This window comes from Ctenopharyngodon idella, chromosome 15, assembly GCF_019924925.1.
Source record: "Ctenopharyngodon idella isolate HZGC_01 chromosome 15, HZGC01, whole genome shotgun sequence".
Taxonomy (NCBI): Eukaryota; Metazoa; Chordata; class Actinopteri; order Cypriniformes; family Xenocyprididae; genus Ctenopharyngodon; species Ctenopharyngodon idella.
The window spans coordinates 2,918,430-2,944,089 of NC_067234.1; the positions used below are offsets into that span (position 1 = coordinate 2,918,430).

At 40.3% G+C, this 25,660-nt stretch overlaps 2 protein-coding genes and 2 long non-coding RNA genes across 8 annotated transcripts in view; 2 read left to right on the top strand and 2 right to left on the bottom strand.

The window, feature by feature from the left end:
• The window catches only part of LOC127495445 (uncharacterized), a 69,933-nt gene extending 67,822 nt beyond the window's left edge, over positions 1 to 2,111 (bottom strand). Inside the window, exons 1-2 of the long non-coding RNA XR_007925126.1 lie at positions 1,972 to 2,111; positions 653 to 1,591 (exon numbers count right to left, since the gene is read on the bottom strand). This is a non-coding gene — a long non-coding RNA (uncharacterized LOC127495445). The remainder of the gene's footprint in view (positions 1 to 652; positions 1,592 to 1,971) is intronic.
• Positions 1 to 23,515, top strand: part of zgc:171592 (uncharacterized protein LOC100003031 homolog) — a 47,118-nt gene extending 23,603 nt beyond the window's left edge. Inside the window, exons 1-7 of one of the 4 annotated variants that reach the window (XM_051862291.1) lie at positions 577 to 717; positions 8,209 to 8,588; positions 20,161 to 20,240; positions 20,345 to 20,426; positions 20,962 to 21,142; positions 21,222 to 21,352; positions 21,448 to 23,515. In XM_051862291.1, coding sequence (XP_051718251.1) covers positions 8,403 to 8,588; positions 20,161 to 20,240; positions 20,345 to 20,426; positions 20,962 to 21,142; positions 21,222 to 21,352; positions 21,448 to 21,609 — 822 coding nt within the window. In that variant the 5' untranslated portion in view covers positions 577 to 717; positions 8,209 to 8,402 and the 3' untranslated portion in view covers positions 21,610 to 23,515. Of the gene's footprint in view, positions 1 to 576; positions 718 to 8,208; positions 8,589 to 19,756; positions 19,893 to 19,976; positions 20,078 to 20,160; positions 20,241 to 20,344; positions 20,427 to 20,961; positions 21,143 to 21,221; positions 21,353 to 21,447 lie in introns of those variants that run through there. The other 3 variants (XM_051862292.1, XM_051862293.1, XM_051862290.1) reach the window with 3 other exon arrangements.
• LOC127495438 (chymotrypsin-like protease CTRL-1) lies at positions 828 to 2,717 on the top strand. 2 transcript variants are annotated; one of them, XM_051862288.1, is made up of 7 exons: positions 828 to 887; positions 1,011 to 1,111; positions 1,204 to 1,283; positions 1,385 to 1,466; positions 2,035 to 2,215; positions 2,296 to 2,426; positions 2,522 to 2,683. In XM_051862288.1, the coding sequence occupies exons 1-7, from the start codon at positions 842 to 844 to the stop codon at positions 2,681 to 2,683; spliced, it is 783 nt and encodes a 260-aa protein (XP_051718248.1). In that variant the 5' UTR covers positions 828 to 841. The 2 variants fall into 2 exon arrangements, with proteins under 2 accessions (XP_051718248.1, XP_051718247.1); XM_051862287.1 differs by lacking the exon at positions 828 to 887 and having other exon boundaries at positions 923 to 1,111; positions 2,522 to 2,717.
• Positions 2,557 to 13,862, bottom strand: LOC127495446 (uncharacterized). Its single transcript, XR_007925127.1, has 3 exons — positions 13,648 to 13,862; positions 3,212 to 3,426; positions 2,557 to 2,705 (listed from the first exon to the last, which is right to left on the bottom strand). It is a non-coding gene; the product is annotated as an uncharacterized LOC127495446 (long non-coding RNA).
• Positions 23,516 to 25,660: the final 2,145 nt, after the last annotated feature.

Genomic DNA, 25,660 nt, shown 5'->3' on the forward strand with positions numbered 1-25,660 from the left:
AAAACAAACAAACAAATAAATAAATAAATACATAAATAAATAAACATACCAATAAACAAAGAAATGAAAATGAAAAAAAAAAAAAAAAAAATAGATGAATAAATAAAAATTGCCATTATTGTATTAAAAGTATGTGACAAATTTTATTTTTATTTTTATTTTGTATCAGTAGAAAGTTTAATATAATGTTTTCCAAAGCGTAAATGAAAGTGAAGTTGCAGAAAAACACACAGTTGCATAACACTCTCTCCGGTAACTGTGATGACTTGAAACAACTTATTCGACCGGTTGATTAACATTAGGAATTTTTAGTTTTACTTCCTCTCAGCTCTAATAGCTGATCTAATCACAGTGTGACGTAATCACACAATTTCACTCTCTTTCTCTTCAGCATCACTGGCTTAAATGACTTGCCAGGTTGATTAAGGAATTTGCAGCAGGTCAAAAACTTCATTGTAAAGCCACTAATTTACTGTGAGCATTTCAGAAATGCAATTTTAATCATTCACTTCACTTACGGAAACACTTTACATACAATAAAGAAAACCTCACAACAAACAACCACAAAAACTCTTTCCCATCAGAAAAATTTCATAACAATGACAGAGGAAGTATGATGCTTTTCAGAGAAACAGAAAGAATTCATAAACACCTTCAGAAGGTGCAGATGCAGATTGTCTCCAGCGATCACAGATCTCAACATTCCTCAGCTCTCAGGTTATTTGAGCTGCTGGGATGGACCTCCATCACTTCCCAGATTTAGCAGCTGCTGTAAATGATATAAAAGCAAGAGAGAGCACCTACAGATACAACAGTGAGACATCACAAGCTCATCAACATCATGATCTTCACCATCACCTGCCTTGCCCTTGTGGCCTCTGCTCTGGGTAAGTGTCTTCTTTAGAAGTTTGCAAGAAAAGTGATGGGTGAATATATATATATTTACAAAATGCAAAACTCAAATAAAGAGCTTCATTCTTGTGTCATGAACTTCTGTTCTTTATCAACAGGTTGTGGAGTGCCACAGATTAAGCCACAGACGATTGGCAGCAGGATTGTGAACGGACAGAATGCCATCTCTGGTTCTTGGCCCTGGCAGGTCTCTCTCCAGGTAACTGTGTATTGGCCGGCTTTTATCATGCATTTGCCTGATTTGTTCAAAGAGTATATGTCATGTTTTCAATGCTTTTACTTCTGAAACAGCTACCCAACGGATTCCACTTCTGCGGTGGATCCCTGATCAACCAGAACTGGGTTCTCACTGCTGCTCACTGTGGTGTCGTGTAAGAGTCTTCAATCTGACAAATGTCACATACAATAGTACTTAATAGAAGCTGTTCTTGTCTTTTAACAGTTAGTTTTGTCTTTATCTCTCTCTTTTAAGGGTCGGCTATCATCGTGTCATTCTTGGAGAACATGATCGTGGCTCCAGTGTTGAACCCATCCAGGTCAAACTCGTTTCCAAGGTAAAAATGTTGAATGATTTCAGAGATGAATATCAAAATGACAGATCAGCTCATATATTTAAGTGTTCAATGACTGAATGCTTTTTAATTGTTGCTTCATTTCTGCTTTTTCACACAACTGATCACTAGACAAGAACAAAAGAACAATACAAATAATATGCATTATGAATCCATTATTATCATTTTAAATAACTTGTTGTTTGAAAGTTTATCTAAACAAGAAGTTTCTTTAGCTGTTAAATTGAATTAAGTGGGGAAATAGGTATTAGTCAAATTATATCTAGTTCAGCTTTTTGTTCATGTCTGTCAGCACTGAAGTCATCTACATGCTAGTTTACTCCTAAAACTTGCCCAAATAGACTTAAGCATTTAAAGTTGAGCATAAGAAAGAAAATATCTGTACCATATTCTCAAATGACCATTCATGCTGAAGGTACAAAGGAAAAAAGTTATGAAAGGGTTAAGACAATGAGAAGAAATAAAACATGCTTATATATTAGATTACCTTCTATAAAGTCAGCTTCCACTAGTAACCGTCCATCTTTTTCTGCCCTTTCTGTATGGTCAGGTCATCACCCATCCGCTCTACAGCAGCACGACATTCAACAATGACATTGCGTTGCTGAAACTTGCGTCTCCAGTTGTCTTCACTCCCCGTATCTCTCCTGTATGTCTGGCTCCAACAACCATCAACATCCTGCCTGGAACCCGCTGCTTCACCACTGGATGGGGCAGAACTGCCACCACATGTGAGTCGCCTGTTAGACAAAGACAAATTGGAAAAAACTTACTTATCTGTCCTTTCTAATGTTTTCTTCTCTTTTGTCAGCGAGTCCTCTGATCCTGCAGCAGACAGGTCTGCCCATCACGAGTCCTGCTGTGTGCAGGCAGATCTGGGGTCAGAGCAGAATCACTGATGCCATGATCTGTGCTGGAGCCTCTGGATCCTCATCTTGCCAGGTATATGAAGACAGATCAAGACAAACACATTCCCACATCAATGTTGCTGTTGTTTCAATCTCAAATGTGTGTTTGTGTCTGTGTGTTTCCCACAGGGTGATTCTGGTGGTCCTCTGGTGTGTGAGAGTAAAGGGGTCTGGTCTCTGGTGGGGTCTGTGTCCTGGGGCACCAGCACTTGTAACACTCTTTACCCAGTAGTATACGCTCGCATCTCCCAACTGCGCTCCTGGATCGATAAGACTATCGCTTCCAACTAGAGCGCCAGTCTGAGCATTTACCCTTCAAAGGAGGCAAAAGCAGATTTTACTCATTAATCTGTATTGCAGTTGGTCCTTGTTGATGGTCTTTTTGTTTATGACTTTTGGTCTTGTGTCAGTCTGGGCTCCAGTGACCTGCCTGTTATGTTACTGTTTTTTATTTTATTTTTTTTAGCTTCATGTTACATGTTACAGTTTTATACAAATAATGACAAATTTTCAATAAAATGAAATGAATACAATAAATTGTAATGAGGAGTGTAATCATTTGTCTGAACTTAAAACATAAGTTACCATAATCCACATACAGTACTGCAAACAAAATAAAATGTTTTCCTTTAAAATAAGTAGTTTTAAAATATATATTTAAATTGCTATTTAAAAAAAAAAAAAAAAAAAAAAAAGTGTTCCACTTTCACAGGAACAAATGACATACAATAGTGTTGCAATATTTGGGTTATCAGATGTTCTCATCTGTACAGACAAATTATTTGCCAAAGTTATGAAATGCAGATGATGTTCTCTTACCACCAAACATAAAGTACAGGCATGAAGATTGATAAAGCCACAAAAATTCCTTCTGATCACATGATCATGTTGAAAATCTTCTTTGGTATTCACTTTTGTAGACATGCCAAGATGATACAGATCAATCTGTTTAATTTCTCTATCCATGGTGCTGAAACCTGTATGATGTCTTCTATCAGAAGCCAAAGAGATCCAGATACAAACTGGAGAGAAACCTGTTGGAAAGGTTCCATTAGAATGTGACAAACTCTGATGTTCCATATTCTTATTCAATCACTAAAATTTCAGTCACAGCACAAGTCATGTTCTCTTATGTAATGCTAAATGATTCTGATTGTTAACAGATTTAGCTGCTCTTTTATGAGCTCTACTTTTATGACTGTTTGTTAGTCTACTGTAAGTGGATGACTTAGTAATACTCTGTTGTTTTTCAGATTTATAAAATTAGCTTATGAACAACTTATGAAAGATGTAAAAAAACAAACAAACAAAAAAATAAGGGGGACAAAAGGATTTTGCAATTTTACAGAAAAGCGACCATTGTCAATAGTATAAAATTACTTTGAGGGGGGGAATATATTTTGATTAAATTTGTTTGAAGTCAAACTGTTCATTTTGATGTACAGAATGAGCAGTAGCTGGAACATTATGACATTAAGTAAAGATATGTAAAGTTTGGCACCTCCACTGGTGACAGAAACTCAATGATGTCCAGCAATCTACAGTGTTTTTAATTAAGTTTCTTCCATGAGAATCTTCCTCATACCTACAAAACTATATCCTCCTTCTCAAAGCTAAACGTGTAAAGACATGTGTAACATTGTTGTCTTGCATTGTTCTCACAGAACATCCGTGAATATTTGAAAAGAAACTCATGACTAAAACCACTTTTAGCTGCACTTGTATTTTAAAATGAATGAATCTGAGAGGACTGCAAAATAATTAGACTATTATATTTTGTGCCATGTGAAATCCAACAATAGTTTTATGTAGACTTGCAAACTGTTCTTCACTGTCATTGATGTCAGCAGTTGAAATTATACATGAAGACAGACACAAACACACTGATCACTGACTCCATCAGGTTTAACATAATATTGTTACTTGAGAGCACGTTATATTATGTGTCTTTAACTACTATGTACTAATATTTAAATTAATCATTTGACACAATGCACTTATTGTATAAACACGTTTTTACATTATACTTATATTTTGAAAAATACCTGCAATGTAATTACATCTATAAATACACCGTTGACCCTTCCCCTACCTCTTAACTCACCCTTAAACCTACCCATACCACCAAACCAGTCCCTAACCTTACCCGTATCCAACCTCAGTAGAAGAAAAAGTGTTTTGCAATACAACATGAACACAACAAGTACATTGTACTTATTTTTGATGTAAGTATATAGTAGTTAAAGACACCAAATATAAAGTGTGATCAATTTTTTTTAATAAAATCAAAAGAGGCATAAAGTGAGCAAGATATCATGCACAACTAGACTGTGCAGTAATTATACAAATTATTAACATTTATTATAAACTTTTACATAATGATCAAGTTTACAAATCTTAGCAACAAATCAAAACCAGAATCAGAATGCGTTTAAAACAAGATGAGCCAGATTATTGTGCTGTTTTTTTTTTTTTTTTTTTTTTTCTTCACGGTTCACAGAGTTATGGTAATTGTATTAATGTTTTAAAAACAGTTTTCCTTTTTGTAAGCAGACATTTTCTTTCACTTTCTCAGAAGTGTGATTGAATGAAACAATGATAGAGGCTTTTTCACATGTTTCTCAGTGGTTATGTAAAATATCTCACATATTCTATGTTGTTCATGAGGAAGATTCATTGTCTTTCCCACCACTGTGTACAAACTGATGCCAATACTTTATATTTTATACATAATAATGTTGACAACATAAAATGTTAGCTGTTTAGGCTTTATTTGGATTTTGATTCAGCTTGAATTACAATGAGTCTCACAAATCTGAACTTTCATTAAACACTTAAAATGCATTTAGCAATTAGTGATAAATTCCATTATCATCAGCAGTCATAAATACTGTATAGCTGTGACATCCACGCCTTCCCGGACTCCGTTTCCCAGGATCCTCCTTGCTCCACTCCTGGTTTCACTTCCCTCATCAGCCTTCCCGCCATTTCCCTGGATTCCCTGCACCTGTTGACTTCGTCAGCACTCCCTTTAAGTTGGACTCACTCCCTGCACTCCTTTGTCAGTTCTATTGTTAGTTAACCGTGTATATGTTGTGTCTCTGCTCCTTTGTTGATTAAATGCCCTTGTTATTGTGGATTTCCGTATTTGTCTCGTCTCTACAATACCAACATGTAACAGAAGAACTGAACAAACCGCTGGAGATCCACCAAAACAAGATGAGCCTTTTCTCTGTCTCCCAGGCTCCAGCTCCTCCCGTGCCTCCCACACCTATGTCGGCTGCAGACCGCCTCATTGGACTCCTGCAGGACGGACGTTCGCTGGAGAGGTATGTGGAGGAGTTTGTCGAGTTAGCCTTTTTGACGAATTGGTCAGACGCTTGGTTAAACACCCTTTTACTGGACGAGAGCACAATCCGTTTTGATGAACCTGACAATTATGTTTCCTTAAATGATACTATTAATCTGATTTTGTATTTAAATGGTTCTGAGTTCGTTGTTGAAGAGGTTCCGGATATTCCGTGCCTTTCTCGTCCAGTTCCTCCAGAAACACGGGTGGCCTGGCCAGTTCGTCAGTCTCCATCTTCCTCCACATACCCCTCCGGTGAACTGTTTCCCTGTGTTCTGCCGGGTTCACAACTCTCTAAGTCCAAGCGGTCCATGAGGAGGAAGAGGAAGAAGGCCAAGCAGCCCCAGTTTCCTGAGATTTCTGCCTCCGTGCATCCCCAGTTTCCTGAATTTTCTGCCTCCGTGCATCCCCAGTTTCCTGAATTTTCTGCCTCCGTGCATCCCCAGTTTCCTGAATTTTCTGCCTCCGTGCATCCCCAGTTTCCTGAGTTTTCTGCCTCCGTGCAGTCCCAGTTTCCTGAGATTTCTGCCTCCGTGCAGTCCCTGTTTCCAGAGTTTTCTGCTGCAAATCAGCCCAAAACTCCAGTTTTAGACTTTTGGGTTGAACCAGCTCCCAGTCCCTTCGACCTGGCTCCATGCTCCGCCGAGCCCGCTCCAGCTTGTCACGAGCCCTCTGCTCCAGCCGCCGCCGAGCCAGCCGCTCCTGCCGCCGCCGCCGAGCCCGCCCCGGCTCCTGCCGCCGCCGCCGAGTCCGCCCCGGCTGCCAACGAGTCCGCTCCACGTGCTCCCGAGCCCGCTCCAGCAGCCCCAGAGCCCGCTCCAGCAGCCCCAGAGCCCGCTCCAGCAGCCCCAGAGCCCGCTCCAGCCTGTCACGAGCCCGCCCCGGCTCCTGCCACCGCCGCCGAGCCCACTCCAGTAGCCCACGAGCCCTTTGAACCCCTGAGTCTCCCAAAATATTTTTTTTTTGGGGGGGAAGGGTATCCGTGGGTGGGAAAGATGGGGGTGGGCTCGGAGACCCGCCGTGGCCTGCCAAGGCTCCGGACCCGCCGTGGCCTGCCAAGGCTCCGGACCCGCCGTGGCCTGCCAAGGCTCCGGACCCGCCGTGGCCTGCCAAGGCTCCGGACCCGCCGTGGCCTGCCAAGGCTCCGGACCCGCCGTGGCCTGCCAAGGCTCCGGACCCGCCGTGGCCGCCCACGGTTTCAGACCCCATGACGGCCAAGGACCTGGTACCACCCTGGAGACCTCAGCACCCGCCTGCACCCCCCGCACCTGCCTGTAGGTCTCCAGGGCGCCCCCCCTCCCCGTTGTTTCATCTGAGGCGTGAGGACACGCCTTCCGGGGAGGGGGAGGTAATGTCACATCCACGCCTTCCCGGACTCCGTTTCCCAGGATCCTCCTTGCTCCACTCCTGGTTTCACTTCCCTCATCAGCCTTCCCGCCATTTCCCTGGATTCCCTGCACCTGTTGTCTTCGTCAGCACTCCCTTTAAGTTGGACTCACTCCCTGCACTCCTTTGTCAGTTCTATTGTTAGTTAACCGTGTATGTGTTGTGTCTCTGCTCCTTTGTTGATTAAATACCCTTGTTATTGTGGATTTCCGTATTTGCCTCGTCTCTACAAAACCAACACGTAACAATAGCGAAGTATAAAAAAAAATAAGTATGACATAAGTATAACCAGTGGACTGAGAGATAATAGATGTAGTGTATATATAAGTGATCAGTACAAAATGACCTATAAATGCAACTTGCACACAATAATTCTATTTTTTCTTTTTTTTTCTTTAAACAAAACAAATGAATAAACAAACATACCAATAAACAAAGAAATGAAATTTAAAAAGAAAAAAAAAAAAAACGTGAATAAATAAAAATTGCCATTACTGTATTAAAAGTATATAACTATTTTTATTTTGTATTAGTAGAGAGTTTAATATAATGCTTTCCAAAAAGTAAATGTAAGTGAAGTTGCAGAAAAACACACAGTTGCATAACACTCTCTCCGGTAACTGTGATGAATTAAATCAACTTATTCAACCGGTTGATTAACATTAAGAATTTTTAGTTTTACTTCCTCTCAGCTCTAATAGCTTATCTAATCACAGTGTGACGTAATCACACAATTCCACTCTTTTTCCCTTCAGCATCACCGGCTTAAATGACTTGCCAGGTTTATTAAGGAATTTGCAGAAGGTCAAAAACTTCATGGTAAAGCCACTAATTTACTGCGATCATTTCAGGAATACTATTTTTATTATTCACTTCACTTACAGAGACACTTTACATACCATAAAGACAACCTCACAACAAACAACCACAAAAACTCTTTCCCATCGGAAAAATTTCATAACAATGACAGAGGAAGTATGATGCTTTTCAGAGAAACAGAAAGTCGTCATAAACACCTTCAGAAGGTGCAGATGCAGACTGTCTCCAGCGATATCAGATCTCAACATTCCTCATCTCTCAGGTCATTTGAGCTGCTGGGATGGACCTCCATCACTTCCCAGATTTAGCAGCTCCTGTAAATGATATAAAAACAAGAGAGAGCACCTACAGATACAACAGTGAGACATCACAAGCTCATCAACATCATGATCTTCACCATCACCTGCCTTGCCCTGGTGGCCTCTGCACTAGGTAAGTGTCTTCTTTAGAAATTTGATGGGTGAATATATATTTACAAAATGCAAAAAACTAAATAAAGAGCTTCATTCTTGTGTCATGAACTTCTGTTCTTTATCAACAGGTTGTGAAGTGCCGGTGATTAAGCCACAGACGATTGGGAGCAGGATTGTGAACGGACAGAATGCCATCTCTGGTTCTTGGCCCTGGCAGGTCTCTCTCCAGGTAACTGTGTATTGGCCGGCTTTCATCACGCATTTGCCTGATTTGATCAAAGAGTATATGTCATGTTTCCAATGCTTTTACCTCTGAAACAGCTACCCAAAAGATTCCAATTCTGAGGTGGATCTCTGATCAACCAGAACTGGGTTCCCTTTCAGTCGGTCATGTTAGACGAACTGACGAATGGGGTTTCACCTGAGAGCCCAATCACCTTCGAATGGTAACATAATAAGCCAATGGTACGCTGAGTACCTTGGTCTGCAGAATTTGCATCGCGAGCTCCGCCCTGTTCTGTGGGTATATAAGGAGCAGCGCAAGCATACTCGCATTCTAGCTTTCACTTCAGAGCCGAGCACTTCATTGTTGCTGCGCTTTCACCGGAGTGTGCATCACAAGCCTTCAGTTTCGCGTTGGTGTGACGGCGCGTTCCAGCAGAGATCGTCTCGAGCTTCCTGCTGTTCCAGTCTCTGCGTCTCCCCTGGGTACTTCAACACTTCTGAAAGAGCTTTTTCTCTCACAAAAGAGCTACCACGGGTGTGATACTGCATCTTTTTAAAGATGTCATTCCGCCTGTGCATTTCTGGGTGTGGTCGGTATATGGCTCCGTCTGACAGCCATGATCGCTGTGTCACCTATCTGGGCTATCAGCACGCTGAGGCTGCGTTTGCGGATGGTTCATGTTCTCACTACAGGAACATGACCATCTCTGTGTTGAGATCGAGACTCGACTACCTTAAATGGTATAGAGTCCCCTCTGCCACACCCCAATCTAGTTCTTCTCCTTGTGAGAGGGCTACTCTGGCTGGTGGCCAGGGTCCCAGCATCTCATTCGGGGCTCCGGCGGATGACCAAGTGTCACAAGGCGGGCTTGAGTCCTTGGGAGATGAGGATTCGGCTGCGTTGCCTCCCTCTGGGATGCCAGTATTGCCCGAGTCTGATCCCGAGCTGACGGCCATGCTTTCCCTGGCAGCTGAGAGCATTGGGCTCGAGTGGAACCCTCCACCGTGTCCCAAGCACTCGAGGCTGGATGATTGATTCCTGGGGGCTGCACGTGCTGATCGCCAGCGCCCCCCACCGGTTCCTTTCTTCCTGGAGGTGCATCAGGAAGTTACCAGTTCGTGGAAGGCACCTTTAACTGCCCGAAACCGTTCTGGTTCTATCTCCGCCTTCACTACCCTCGATGGTGGGGAGGCCAAAGGGTATGCGGGGATGCCCCCAATGGAGCGCTCTGTTGCGATGCAGTTATGTCCTCAGAGTGCCTCCACCTGGCGTGGTGATCCCAAGCACCCATCCTGTAAAGGTCCCAAGCACCCAAAGCCTGTAAGCTCTCGTCCACGCTTGTGGGCAAGGCTTACAGAGCTGCGGGTCAGGCCGCTTCCGCTCTGCACACCATGGCCACTCTGCAGGTCTACCAGGCCAAGGTGTCTACCAGAGCTGCACGAGGGCAGTGCTGACCCAGGACTTATGCAGGAGGCGCGCACTGCTACCGACCTCACCCTCCAGGCGACAAAGGTCACTGCGCGGTCCTTGGGTCAGGTGATGTCCACTTTGGTGGTCCAGGATCGCCACCTGTGGCTAAATCTGTCAGACATGAGGGAGTCTGATCGGACTCAGCTCCTCAACTCCCCGGTCTCTCAGGCTGGCCACTTCAGCGACGCAGTCGAGAGTTTTGCTCAGCAATTCTCTGCCGCCCAGAAGCAGTCTGAGGCAATCAAACACATTCTGCTCCGGCGGCCTGCTGCTGCCTCCACACCGCCGCCGGTTGAGCCGCCTCAGCCACCTCAGCCTGCTCGTCGCCAAGGGCACCTCCTTGCAGTCTCCTCCACTGGTCAAAAACTTCATGGTAAAGCCACTAATTTACTGCGAGCATTTCAGGAATACTATTTTTTTTTATACAATTTTTTTCCCGCTTGGCCACAGCAGCAGCCTCCATCCAAGCCAAGGCGAGGAGATGGCCACAGGAAGGCATGTCTCTGCCCCTAAACCTGCCAAGCGTCAGGCCAAGCGGCGTTCCTGAGATGGGCGACCCGGAGGTGGAGATGTCAGTTCTACAGGAGATGGTAGCAGGGCCACTCTTTTTCCCGGAGGAGGGCTGAGGAGAATCTTTTGTTCTCATTTTCTTTCTGTTCCGCCACTAGCCCCATGGCCAGTGGTACCCAAACCTTCATTAAAAAAGCTGTTTCCTCTACCTCAGGGTCACAAGAGGCCGCGGATGACAGTAGGTGACTTGTAGTTCCTTTGACCCCACTGGCTTGGTTTCTGGGAGCCTGGCCAGAGCTCCCCAGTCTGTTTGGCTGGTTCATCCAAACAATCAGGCTCGGCTATGTGGTTCAGTTCACCCAGCATCCCCCCACGTTCCAGGGTGTCTGCCCTGCTGGCAAAGGGCTGTAGCGTACATCAACCATCAGGGTGGTCTACGCTCCCGTCGCATGTCGCAACTCGCTCGCCATCTCCTCTTATGGAGTCAGAAGCATCTGAGGTCGCTTCGTGCCATTCATTTCCCAGGCAGGCTCAATCATGCAGCGGACGAGCTCTAACGACAGCAGTCTCGCCCCCGAGAATGGAGACTCCATCCCCAGTCGGTTCAGCTGATTTGGGAACACTCTGGAGATGCTCAGGTAGACCTGTTTGCCTCTCCAGACAATTCCCACTGCCAGTTGTTTTACTCCCTGACCGAGGGCACTCTCGGCACGGACGCGCTGGCACACAGCTGGCCGCAGGGCCTACACAAGTATGCGTTTCCTCCAGTGATCCTTCTCGCACGGACGCTGTGCAAGATCAAGGAGGACGAGGAGCAGGTCCTCATGGTTGTGCCTTATTGGCCTGGCCAGACCTGGTTCTCCGAACTTGTACTACTCGCGACAGCCCCTCCCTGGCCAATCTCTCCGAGGAAGGGCCTGAGTTGCTGCAATGAAATTTTAGCAAAATGGACTAGCCTGCTGCATCATTTTTTCACTTTGATTTCCAGAGTGTCTTTAAATTCAGTCCTCTGTAATTTTCATTTCCATCAAACAATGTGGCATCATTTCATTCCTAACACATTACCCAGTCCATATCAGTATAGATATCCAGCATGATATTTTTCCCCATTGAGATCTGATGTGTTTTCAAAGTGTTCCTTTAAATTTTTTGAGCAGTGTATTTTAGCAAATTTCTCTGACAACATACATGTTACAGTTTTAAGTCTGGATGTCCTGTAGAGAGCAATGGCAGCCATCTTGGGATGCGGCTTTGAAATGTTGGCTTGTGGGCTAGCGTGTGATGTGGACTGCAGGCTAGTGTGCGATGCAGTCTGTATCTTTACTAGACTGAGGACTGGGATGGCCTTAGGAGCTGCAGATGGAGGAAGGAAGACAGATTTCAATGCTGACCTGACCAATGTAAATGCTGGGTCTGTAACTTTGGCCCCTTGGTCAGCGCTGTTGGAACCCCATCTTCGGACACGGGGAAACGCAGGAGGGCGGAAACGGACGGATCCATTGGAACGGTATGTGGAGGGAACCAGCGTGGGGTGAGCTGGCGAGGCCAAGTGTGTTTCAGAGGGGGCTGGATGAGGAAAACGCTCCTTTTCTTTAACTTCTTCTACTTCAAAATTTGAACCGTTTAAATAAAGAACAAGATTTATCGACTCGACTAGAGAGAAATAACAAGCAGTTTCTTTATAACGTATTTTATCCCCATTCAGTTCCATCAGAAAACACGTACTGAGGGAGGCGTCAGGCCAGCTCACCTGATGGGAAAGCTCGAGAAACTCCTCCACATACCTCTCCAAAGGCCGACCATTCTGCCGCAGGCTCCATAGGAGGTCCTTAGCTAGGATCATTTTTATTTTGGGTCCATTCTTCTGTTAAGTGACGTGTATAAAACTCTCATGACGAGGAAGACTTTAAGGAGACAGGCTTTAATAACAAATACTCAGGAAACAGGCTAAATTCAGGAGTATTACACATATATAACCACACTAACATTAACGAAAACGGACAACTGAACACTGAAAAGGCTGCAACTTAAATACAAGGCAAATGAAGGAACTTAACAAGATAATTAACAAGACACACCTGAAACAAGGACTCCAATCAAATCTGCAACCTAGGAGACAGACAGGCAAATGAGGAGAACTCAACTAATTAACAGACAAGAAAGCTGACTAAGAAACTGAAGAGAGAAAGGATATGAAAACTGGTCAAAAACAAACTATAAACATGAACAAAGAAACTAAACATGTGACAGATAAGGTATAAACACAGTCTTTAAAAGGGTCATGAACTGCATTGTTTTATTGTTTTATAATGTTTCCTAGGATGCACTTATAATGTTAATATGCTTTTAACATCAAAAATTGTCATAAATTAGAAATAAAAGGCATTTTTCCTACCCTGATTTTAGCCCTCCTATTTGAACCCTCTGTTTTAAGGGGCATGTCTGCTGTGAGACTTCAGTGTAAATGCCCACTGCTGTGATTGGCCAGCATCTTTTCATTTGAAATAGCTAAGTATTACTCTCTCAAAAACTTTTAGCACATTTTTACAATTACAGCTCTCAAGGTTAACTAATTGTGAAAAGTGTTGCATTACATTTAGATCTATGGCATTATATTTAGATAGTGGCATGAAAGGTTGCAGTGATGAGCAAGTAACCGATCACAGACATGTTGTTGAGCGCATGAAAGCAGAAATCTCATCATTGCAACTCAATTTCTGCACACTAACGAATGCGTAACAGTGCAAATGCATTGTAACTAAGAGATTCATTGAATAAAACGGGAGTTTGGCACGTGTCCATATCTCAGTCACTGATAAACTCACGCCGTTTGATTGACAGCTCCAGTGTGCGCTGTTTGATTGACAGCTCCAGCGATTGCAAAGGGAGCGTTTTTTGATCGCTTTCTTTATGTAATTTTAATCACAGTTTAAATAACAGATCATTTTCATCCTAAGAGAAACAACGTAAAGTTGACCTTTTAGTCACTGGTTTGATTTACTGATACATAGACAAACAACATCTGACTGTACATGAATCATTACATATCAGATAAGGTATTAGAATTAAAACAGTTACTTACATGTTGTTGAATTACTGCTGAGTCCATATCGTAAAAGTTTGTTTGCAAAGCCTGCACCGAAATGCTATTAATTTACCAAAGAATCCACATGTACTGAATACAAATAAATAAAGCTCAACTGAGACATTCACATTGTTGAAAATAAATAACCATATTCCTAGCATTAGGATCCTTTGAAAGGTAATGTTATTTTTTGTCCTGTATCTCTCCTCCTCATCTCACTAACACGCCAGTGGGCGGGGCTAATGTTGCAATGATGAAGTAGGCGTTGATTTCTTCTTCTGCTCTCTTTCACCTATCTACAGATAGGCACATTCCAGGATCAGTCGTTCAAAGGGCCTGGTGTCAATAAAAGCTTTTATTGGACTAACAAGGAAGATTTCAGTTCTGAAACTTACAGGATATTCTTATAGTACGATGACCTCTTATATATCAAAAGCTCAAGGAAAAGTTGATTTCTCAATTCATGACCCTTTTAATAATAATCCACAAGGTAAATGAGCCAAAGGCATCAGAGATAACGCAACTTACACAGACAAGGCCAGACAATGAACACTGAAAACACAGGAACTTAAAAACTAATGCAAACAAGGATAATTAATGATACACAGCTGAACTGAAACAACTTATCATATTTGTAACCATCACAACTAAAGGGTGGTGGGTAAACTGAACAAAGGAAAACAGGAACTAATGAATACAAACTAAAAGTCTATGAAAACAAAACTAAATGACACACATAACTGATAATCTGTTACAGTCACCCAAAGAACACATTAATATGCAAATTTGATACAGTGTGTAGATGCATTGCATAGAATGGGAACTGCATTTATGGCCACGTTTACACGCATATTGCATAAAGTAAAATAGTATATCAAATCACTCTGTTATATATCTTTAATAACATAGTTGAGAATCATCTTTATACAAAGTTTGGATTAAAAAAAAAGCTTGAAACCCCAAAAAATTGATTGGTGAATGAAAAAAACCCATTGTTTTTGCCTATTCATGTCTTTCCATGTCTTTTAATTTTCTTAATAAATGGGCCCTGGTGTCCTCTACAGAGGACATAGCATAACATAGGAATAAAATATCTTTTTTCAAAAATGTCTTTATTCATTTTTTCATTGTGCTCCAAACAATGCAATGACATAAAAAAAAAAAAAAAGTTTCTCAAGAGGATAAACGAACAAGATAAGCACAACTAGACTGTAGATTGTACAGCAATTATACAAAAAAAAAAAAAAAAGTAAAATGTATACCATTCTGGTTTACTACTACTGGATCCTTTATGATACTTTTGTTTCACCCCATTTGTCACTTCAGATAAAAATGCCTGTTAAATACAGATCTGGTATAATGTTTATCATTTTACATAACATGTTTTATTATACACATGATATTCCCGTACCACCAAACACAAAAGCATGAAGATCGATAAACCTTGTGGCCTCTTTACAAATTTGTAAATCATCAGCAGCCGAAGAAACTTACTGCATGCATTTCTGTACTTATAAACTTTATATATACTGTATATAAACTGGTGCCATCACTTGAAAAATTTCTGGATGCAGTCACATGGCTTTTTTACATTGTTCTATTAGAATATGGCAAAGACACATGATCCATATAATTAAGTTTGTAACGCAATTCGTATATACAGGAAGAAGGAGGCGGGAACCGGCGGACGTTCAACACTTTAATATACAAAATAAAAACACAACAAAATGAAAGTAAAATGCTGGCAGTCCCTCACGGCCGACTGTCGGCAACACAAACATAATAAAACATTAAAGCTGCAAGCAGCATTTACCAGGGTTCAAGCATTTAAGGCCTTTAGGCATATAAAAAGTTATTATATTTTATTCAGCAAGCATGTAAACACTTAGATCATAGATGAAAAAGACCATTTACAGCTAATTCACTAAGGAAAAACATGGTTTTTAAAGGTTTTTTGACAGTTATAGCACCATCTATTGCCCGATCTCCACCATTTTTTTTTGGGTGTCCTCAGAGTGTGTCCATACATATGTGTGCCAATTTTGGTGAAAATTTATCATTTCGTTTTGAAGTTATAGACACTTATATATAAGAGAGCATAAAAAATGACCCATGAAAGACTTTGATTGGATTTTTTTGCCACTTCCTATCAAAATTTTGACATTTGGGCTATAACATTTAGTAAACCAACTTAGGTTTCGTGTTTCCTACGGTGGTTTTGTCTCGATCGGACTAACGGTTTCGAAGATATTCGCAAAAGTTTTTTAAGCGCTAAATCACAACGTAGCACAAACCATAAAGTGAAACCTACCGTGTTTGGTATTGTTGGACTCGGCAAGGATTCAAGAGTCTAAAGACGTGACTCCCGTGAAAATAAATCAACCACATCCAAAGTTATATATATTTCATCAAAAACCATTAAAAACATATGTTTTTTTAAAGTTTTTTCACAATTATAGCGCCACCTATGGTCCGATCTACACAAAAATTGCCGTGCTTCTTTAGAGTCATATGCTGCATGTGCTCACCTATTTTCGTGAAGTTCTGAGTTTTTGTTTAGGTTTTATAGGCTTTTGGGTATATTTAACCACATCCATTATCTAAATGACCCAGTTATAGTGACCCAAAGGGTAAAGTTCAGCCTTTTTTTGATAAGTCCATAGAATTTTCCTACACTGGTTTCGTTCCGATCGGGTGAAAATCCTAGGACTAGTTCGCAAAAGTAGGTTTTTCACATATTTGCGAATAATTAATGAACGATTTGATGGACAGCATTGGTTCTTGAGGCAAAGTTGTTCAGCATGAGGAGATCTATCAAATGATATGCATATTGTGTGGTTTTGTGAAACACCACGTGATTACTGAGGCGTACAACTCGTTAGCGCCAACTTGTGGCCGGTTTCTTTCAAAATTCTTACAGACCTCTAGGACCATGAGTCGAACATGCTCATCGAGTTTCGTTCCAATCGGCCTCCGTTAACCTTGTCTAATAGGTGCTCAAACTTCATTGGCCGATGGTGGCCATTTTTTTTGAGATACGCTAATTGTTAAATAAAGATAAATGCCAAATTTCAAGTCAACCGGATTGTGCCACCTAGTGTCCAATTGATGCGATTTTTTTTATCGTGACCAAAGATTGAGCCCATACACATGTGTACCAAGTTTGGTGCAAATATCTCATTTTGTTCTCGAGTTATAGCCATTTTAGTAAAAGTGGCTCCTCCCATTACAGAGATTTTTATGCCCCCTAGTGACCGTGAATCAAAATTTCAACTTTTTTTTGATAATTAATGATATTCAGACTCCAGAGAACATTTCTGCACTGGTTTGGTTCCGATCTGGCGAAAAACCTAGGACTAGTTCAAAAAAGTAGGTTTTTGACAAAATTCAAAATGGCGGTAAAATTTGCATACTGGAAATGAAATCGGAGATATACGTTTTGCTTTCCAATGATATAAGACACTTGAGTCCGTGACAAACGTTTTAGGAGTTATGAGCCATTTCGCGCTTTTGATCGCTGTAGCGCCACCTGTTGGCCGATTTGGGTCATACTTTTGTCAACCTCTCCTCGATTTTTGTACTATCACCTGACAAAGTTTCAAGTCTCTAGGCCTTACGGTTTGGGCTGCACGATCAGTTTTACGGCAGAAGAAAAAGAATAATAAGAATCCTAACAATTACAATAGGGTTTCAGCACTACATGCTTGAACCCCTAATAACGTAAAGTCCAGGCCTGGTCCTCTCTCATCCATTACTGTCGTCACTCCTCCTTTTATGCTTCCGGAGCTCCTCCATGAGAGATATGAGGCCGGTGCCAAGCACAGGTGACACTTTTTAGCAATCACGCCACCAGCCTCGCGCCATTCCCTTGCGGCTTTCGCCCCGCCCTGCTTGTCACATACCCCCATCGACCCTCGCAGACCGTGGGGTACCCACGAGACTGCGCTCTACTCCCCCCGGGGGCCAGTCTTGGCGGCCGCAGCACCTGGGGGTAAGGACAGACGAAACGAGAGAAAAGGAGACAGAAGCACAAGGAGTGACAGAGACAAGAGAGGCAAGGGAGAAAAAAAAAAAAAAAAACTTGGTCTCTCGCCCCGCCCTGCTGTCACAAAGTTATTCAGTAAATTATTACTAGAATTAAAGCCCTATGCAATATTTTCTTGCTCATTTAGAGCTGCAAATTTAGATTGTTAACAAGGTGCCTCTCAGAGCAGACTACACTACTATTGATCAGCATCTTCTAACCAGTTGCATAATAATAATAAAAAAAAAACAGGCTGTCAGTATTGATAACTCAACTAAATAATGTTGAGTTATGTTGGCAACAAATCAAGCTGTATCAAAATCAAATCAAAATATGTTATCAAAAAATGAGCCACATCATTTTGCTGTTTTTGATGGTTTGAAGAAAGAACTAAGAGAGATGTGATAAATATATAAATTCATTGGCAGAAATTTTCTTCCACATCTCCAAGCAGAAAGTTTTCCTCTTACCTGCTCAGATGTGTCATTGAATGAAACAATGAAGTAGGGGTTTTCACAGGTTTTTCAGTGGTTAAGTACGTCATGTATTGTATTGTGTATTGTGAGGAAGTTTAAAAAGCCTTTATTGTCTTTCCCTGCATTGTGAACAAACTGAACCAAATATATTGTACACATTATAATGTTAACAACTTTAATATCAAAATAAAGCCAAAACAGCTAGCATTTAATTCAGCTTGAATCACAAAGATTTTGGTTACATTTTATTTCGATAGTCCACTTTAGACTTAAGTAACTTTGCAAGTACATGTCAACTAACTCTCAGAGTATTAGTAGAATGTTAGGTTAGGGTTAGACGTTAGGGTTTGGGCAAGTAGAATAAGTTACATGTACTTGCAAGTTGCAAAGTTACTTATAGTCAGTCTGTTATAGTCAGTCTGATGTCTGGGGACCATCAAAATAAAGTGTTAGCAGATATTAAAGGGATAGTTCACCCAAAAATGAAAATTGGGTGAGTAAAAACTTACTCACCCTAAAGTTGTTCCAAACCTGACGTTTTTGTTGTTGTTCTGTTAAACACACAAAAAAAAGATATTTTAAAGTATGTTGGTAACCAAACAGTTGACGGTAGGAAGTCAATTGCTACCGTCAACTATATGGTTAACAATATTCTTTAAAATATCTTATTTTGTATTCAACAGAGCAAAGAAACTCATCCAGCTTTTGAACAACATGAGAGTGAGTAAATGATGACAGAATTTTCATTTTTGGGTTAACTATCCCTTTTGAGCAGTCTACTAGTACTCTAATGACTGGTAGTTGACATGTAGTTGCAAAGTTACTTGAATGCCTAAGTGCCTAATGCCTAAGCAGACTATCGAAATAAAGTGTTATCTGATATTTAAACATTTGAAATCTTATAAAACTGACCAAGACCCATCAAACTTTTGCAAAGTTGCATCAAACTTATCTTCCACTCATAAATATGACATGTAGATTACCAATAAACAAAGAAAAAAAAAATAATAAATAAACAATAAATAAACCAAACCAATACACAAAATAGCATGTCTTAAAAAAAAAATTTCCACAGTTTACTGTCCTTAATTTTGTTATCTAAACTGCTTGTGGTGTTATAGAAATTGATATTTCACTTCACGTTTCACAGCTCTCATAACTGATATAATCATAGTGTAACATAATCCCATAATTTCACTCCCTCTTCAGTATCACTATCTTGAGTGGCATGCAAGTTTGAATATGGGATTAGTTAACATCACAGATTTAACGGGAAAGTAGCTCATTTACTGCAAGTTTGCTGAAACACTTTTAGGAAGAACTTCATTAAGGAAGCACTTTGCATGAAAATGAATGAAATTTCACAACAACAACAACAAAACCTTCCCACTCAAAAGATTTGATAATGACAGAGTTGAAGTCATAATGCCTGTCAAGGAAATAGACAGAAGTCATAAACCCCTTCAAACAATAGAGAATTCATCTTCTTTGCACGTACGACAGTTTAAACAATTCAGAGATAACAGATCTTAACACTCCTCAGCTCTCAGGTTATTTGAGCTGCTGGGATGGACCTTGATCACTTCCCAGATTTAGCAGCTGCTGTAAATGATATAAAAGCAAGAGAGAGCACCTACAGATACAACAGTGAGACATCATGATCTTCACCATTACCTGCCTTGCCCTGGTGGCCTCTGCTCTGGGTAGGTGTCTTCTTTAGAAGTTTGCAAGAAAAGTGATGGGTGAATATATATATATTTACAAAATGCAAAACCTAAATAAAGAGCTTCATTCTTGTGTCATGAACTTCCGTTCTTTATCAACAGGTTGTGGAGTGCCACAGATTAAGCCACAGACGATTGGCAGCAGGATTGTGAACGGACAGAATGCCATCTCTGGTTCTTGGCCCTGGCAGGTCTCTCTCCAGGTAACTGTGTATTGGCCGGCTTTTTTTCCTGATTTGTTCAAAGAGTATATGTCATGTTTTCAATGCTTTTACCTCTGAAACAGCTACCCAACGGATTCCACTTCTGCGGTGGATCCCTGATCAACCAGAATTGGGTTCTCACTGCTGCTCACTGCCGTGTCGTGTAAGAGTCTTCAATCTGACAAACGTCACATACAATAGCGCTTAATAGAAGCTGTAGATCTTGTCTTTTTACAGTTAGTTTTGTCTTTATCTCTCTCTTTTTAGGGTCGGCTATCATCGTGTCATTCTTGGAGAACATAATCGTAGCTCCAATGTTGAACCCATCCAGGTCAAACTAGTTTCCAAGGTAACAATATTTAATGAACTTACTGGAGCAGAGATGACACTGAAAAAAAGAGACCAGTTGAGTTTGCTTTTTTATGACCAATGCCGATAACATAAAGAATAGACTATTTATGCTATTTCTAAGCATCCAATTGATAAGCCATTTTAAATTGTTGTTTTACTCTGTTCTTTGGTTTGGACATTATCTAACTGTTAACTTACATATTTTTCATTTGTAATTTAATTATTTTTATTTAAAAAGTTAAACGGTGGTGTTTTTTTTAATTGGTGACCTAATATTTTTTTAAAAAATGAAAAATCTCAATTAAGTTGAAAAGTGAAAAATTGGTAAAAACAATGTAGGTCAACATGTCTCTTTCTAATCAAAGATTTTTTGTCATCTGTACTGTATGCTATTGTACAACACAATTCAGCACAGGAAAGAAAACATAAAAACTATATTCTGATATAGGGTATAAGAAAAGTCTTACATCTTAGTTTACTTTTTATAAAGTCAGCTTTCACTATTAACCATTCATCCTTATCTGTATGGTCAGGTCATCACCCATCCGCTCTACAGCAGCACGACATTCAACAATGACATTGCGTTGCTGAAACTTGCGTCTCCAGTTGTCTTCACTCCCCGTATCTCTCCTGTATGTCTGGCTCCATCAACCATCAACATCCTGCCTGGAACCCGCTGCTTCACCACTGGATGGGGCAGAACTGCCACCACATGTGAGTCACCGGTTAGACACAGACGAATTGTAAAAAATTACGGATCTGTCCTTTCTGATGTCTGCCTCTCTTTTGTCAGCGAGTCCTCTGATCCTGCAGCAGACAGGTCTGCCCATCACAAGTCCTGCTGTGTGCAGGCAGATCTGGGGTCAGAGCATAATCACTGATGCCATGATCTGTGCTGGAGCCTCTGGATCCTCATCTTGCCAGGTATATGAAGACAGATCAAGACAAACACATTCCCATATCAATGTTGCTGTTGTTTCAATCTCAAATGTGTGTTTGTGTCTATGTGTTTCCCACAGGGTGATTCTGGTGGTCCTCTGGTGTGTGAGAGATCAGGGGTCTGGACTCTGGTGGGGTCTGTGTCCTGGGGCACCAGGACTTGTGACACCAGCTTCCCTGGAGTCTACGCCCGCATCTCCCAACTGCGCTCCTGGATCGACAGGACTATCGCTTCCAACTAGAGTGCCAGTCTGAATATTTCTTGAATATTTCTAAGTCTGGACTTCTGGTTGCCTGTCTGTGACTTCATACTGTTTTCCCATTTCAGATGTACAAATAATGAAAATGTGTCAATAAATGAGATGAATAAAATAGAATAAAAAACTTTGCAACACTCTTCGTTACATTTAATGAAGAGTGTTGCAAAGTGTAATTAATGATCTGAACTTAAAATGTTATAGGAATATGTTGCCATGATCCACATAAAGTAATTCAGCAAAATGACAAAATAATATACTCCTTTACAGTTTTTCTCAGTTGCTTTGGTACATTTCTCGAATCATCCTTAAAATTTGCAAAACAGTATGTTCATTTCTTGAAACAATTTGTACAAAATTGCAAAACTGCAAAAGCCTGTAACCTGCTCAAAATCCTTAGTTCATCTCTCAAAAACAAGTATTTATGTCAATGAACATATCAGTGCCATCAAAATGACAAGTCCTTGTGTCATTGTTCTCGAACAAGATAGTCAAAATGCTTAGCCATGTTCTCAATATAACAGTGATGAATATTTCAGATGTAAACTATGGCTACAGTTTTTATGACATTGATTGAAACTGCACAAGACTGCACTTTGTATGGCATATATCAATTTTAACAGTACAAATGGACACATTACTGTATATGGGAGATTGATTGCAAAAGACTGGACAGGATTCACAGTTTTGTATTTACTGTTGGTCTGTCAACAAATTACTGTAAAATGTCCTTGTGATAAATGAAAAAGACAAGACTATATACATACACTGTATATATGTATTCATGTGTATGTGTGTGATATAGCATGTATCTGTATACAGTTCATTTAGCCTACTATACTGTAAGTGTAAAGCATGTGTAATATGCTACTGTAAGTGTAAAAATGCTATTGTAATATTAAGATTATAGCATGCATACCATATTAGAGTGCAGTGCACATTGCTGAATACATACCTGTTATGTCTATGAAATACTTGAATGATTGAGGAAAAGGTTTTTCTCCAAACATTCAGCTGCACCTTTAGACCCACATAAGCCATTGTAAGGTCATGATTGAGAACATTGTTTACTAGTGGTCCTTATTTCACCAGAAACGTGCCTACACCCCCTTTGCTTTACCTACCTCTTCATCTGTTTTGCCTCCCTACCCTTCTACCACACATCCTTACTCCTCTTCTTCTTTCCAGCTGTTGACCCTGTTTGTTTCCATGATGTTCTTCCATTATCAGAAATTGTAACTCTTGTGTTGTACTCTGTCTATATATGCTTTCCAGTTGAAAATTCATGACATGCATCTTTGAGCTGTTTTAGAGAACTGTTTGGGTCATTGGTTGATCTAATGCTTTACATTCCCCTGAATACATTAGTGAAATTCAGGATTCACCTGCAAAATTCATCAATTCAGGACACATTTACAAAAGTTTAATAGAAATGTATAGATAATATACTTGTATATACACATTGTGATTACTAGGTCAACCATTTTGCATTTAATGACTTGTGCAATGAACTAATGACTAGATGTTTTGAAGGGTAAGACTGTTCAACAGAGAACCATATAATACATTTTGAGCAACATGATATTAGCAATTGATAATGTAGGAAATAGCAGACAGTTGTACATAATCAATTGCCTGAATGTACTAAAGCATTAGCAATTTGTTCAAAAGAATGAGAAACTGCTTTTATGATGTGCACAATACAGTAAGAAACAATGGTAACTTTAGCCACATTTAACAGTACATTAGCAACGTGCTAACTAAACACATTCAGGAAGACAATTTGCAAACATCACGAAATCAATATATATGAAATTGGATCAGTTGGTATCGATCCATCTTTGAGAATCAACTTCTGTGCAAATCCTGTGTTTTACTGAACCTCGTGTGTAGCATTCTAGTGTTAATGACTTACACATACTGGTATATGAATTTATCTAGCCACATTCCCTTCATAAATAAAATTACACCACTGCGTCCTTAGTGGCTCAGATGCCAGGAGTTTATGGAGACTCGTATGTTTTGCTATTATAGCCATTAACAGATCAGTGATAATGTTTACATAACTGAGACATATCACGAGCTCAGGGACGGTCGTTCTTGAGTACTGCTGTCCTTCAGAGTTTTGCTCTGACACAACTCACCTTCCTTCACGTAGCTTTAGTAATCCTGAAGACATTCAAGTGTTTTTGATCAGGGTTGTAGCTAAACTGCAGGACAGCAGCTGCTGCTGCATTCTAGGACCAGTGTTACTCATCGGTTGTGAAAACAATGGCGGCACAGTGGGTGGAAACATACAGATTCAACGGGCAGTAATATTATAATAAGATCCCCTTCCTACGTCACAAGGGGAGCGAAATCAGAACGGCTAGATTTTTCACATGCTTGTAGAGGAAGGCTTACCAAAACAAAGTTATTGAGTTGTCCTTTTTCACATTTTCTGTGCTGGTAGATGCACCAGAGACACGATTATAGCTCTTAAACATGGGAAAAGTCCGATTTTCATGATATGACCCCTTTAATTTGCACCTTTAAATTCATAATCTGTATCCTTTGTACATGCTGCTCCCTAGTACAATGATGATCTGCCTGCAATAAAGGCATCCTGTCATGAAATGGAGCATGGTGGCTTGATTTAATCACCAGGCCTGGAAAGACCACTTACATAAATATAAGGCTGAAATTGTATCAGCCAGGTCTGATTATTTTTTAAAGATAATTGTCAATAATCAAAGAAATTCTAGACAACCGTTTCATTCCATTAACAAATTCTCTAATGTCCCTGCTTCATCTCACCTTTGTAATAAGTTTGAGTTCTTCAGCACCAAGCTGAAATTTGGGGGTGATATTTGATGCTAATTTAACATTTGATCCTGAGGTTAGAATACTGTCAAAACATCTTTTTTCATCTTAGAAATATTGCCACTCTTGTCTTTCCCTGTGGCTGAAAAGTTGATTATCATTTTTATATTTCCCTGCATTGATTATTGCTATGCTGGCTGGGGTTTCAAAAGCTATCCTGAATAAATTAGTTTGTGCAAAATTCTGTTGGTAGAATCCTGACTAGGAACAGGACACTATAACTCCTATTTTGGAGACCTTACACTGGCTCCCTGTTTCGTGTTGATTTTAAAAAATCTCATGCTTACCTATCCATGGGTTTCAAAGACGTCACTTCCGCTATGCCCGCCGCCATTTTTGTGTCCGACACAGTAACTAACACAGCAGCGCTTCATTGTAGTGATGATCATCTTTAGCTTCTAGGGAGCACTCAAACAGCAACACAAATCATTAATAACTATGATTGTTGCTGTCATATTAATAACATTATAATTGTATACACTATTGTAATAAAATGTTGTGAATTATTTGGGCTTAGTTGCTGTGTTTCGCCGTGTTGTTACAGGAAGAACGCATCCACAACAGGAGCTACAGTCACGTTTCTTAGTTCAAGTTCATGCGTGCATGATTTTGTGCAAATTTAAGTTGTAATATGTTTATCTTGTATAAATATATCTGAATTATCCTATATAGAATGTGTTCTGTTGAGTTAATTAACCTTCTAGCAAAGCGTTTCAGTTTATTGGTGTTCTCTTCAGCTTCAGCGCGAGCAGCTCAAACAGCAATGATGTTATCTAAATGAGACTATTTGGGAAAAATGCAAACAAGTCATTTGACAACATTATTTAGACAATAAAGAAACAAAATGCATGTGCCATGTTGGAATAAATAGGCCTAACTGGAAATAAGGAAATTATTTTAATCAAACCATATGTTGATGAAAATAATACGAGAACAATACAAGTGCTAGTTATTAAAAATAATGCATTAATGTTTTTGAAAAAAATATGAAACATTTTTAATATTACAGTAATAGTAAACATCTTTAATGACTGTTTGAAATATCATCATTGCTGTTAGAGCTGCATGCGCGCTGAAGCTGAAGAGAATGAATACCCATAATCTGAAGCTAGGAGGTTAATTAACTCAACGGAACACATCCTATATAAGATAATTCAGATATTTATACAAAATA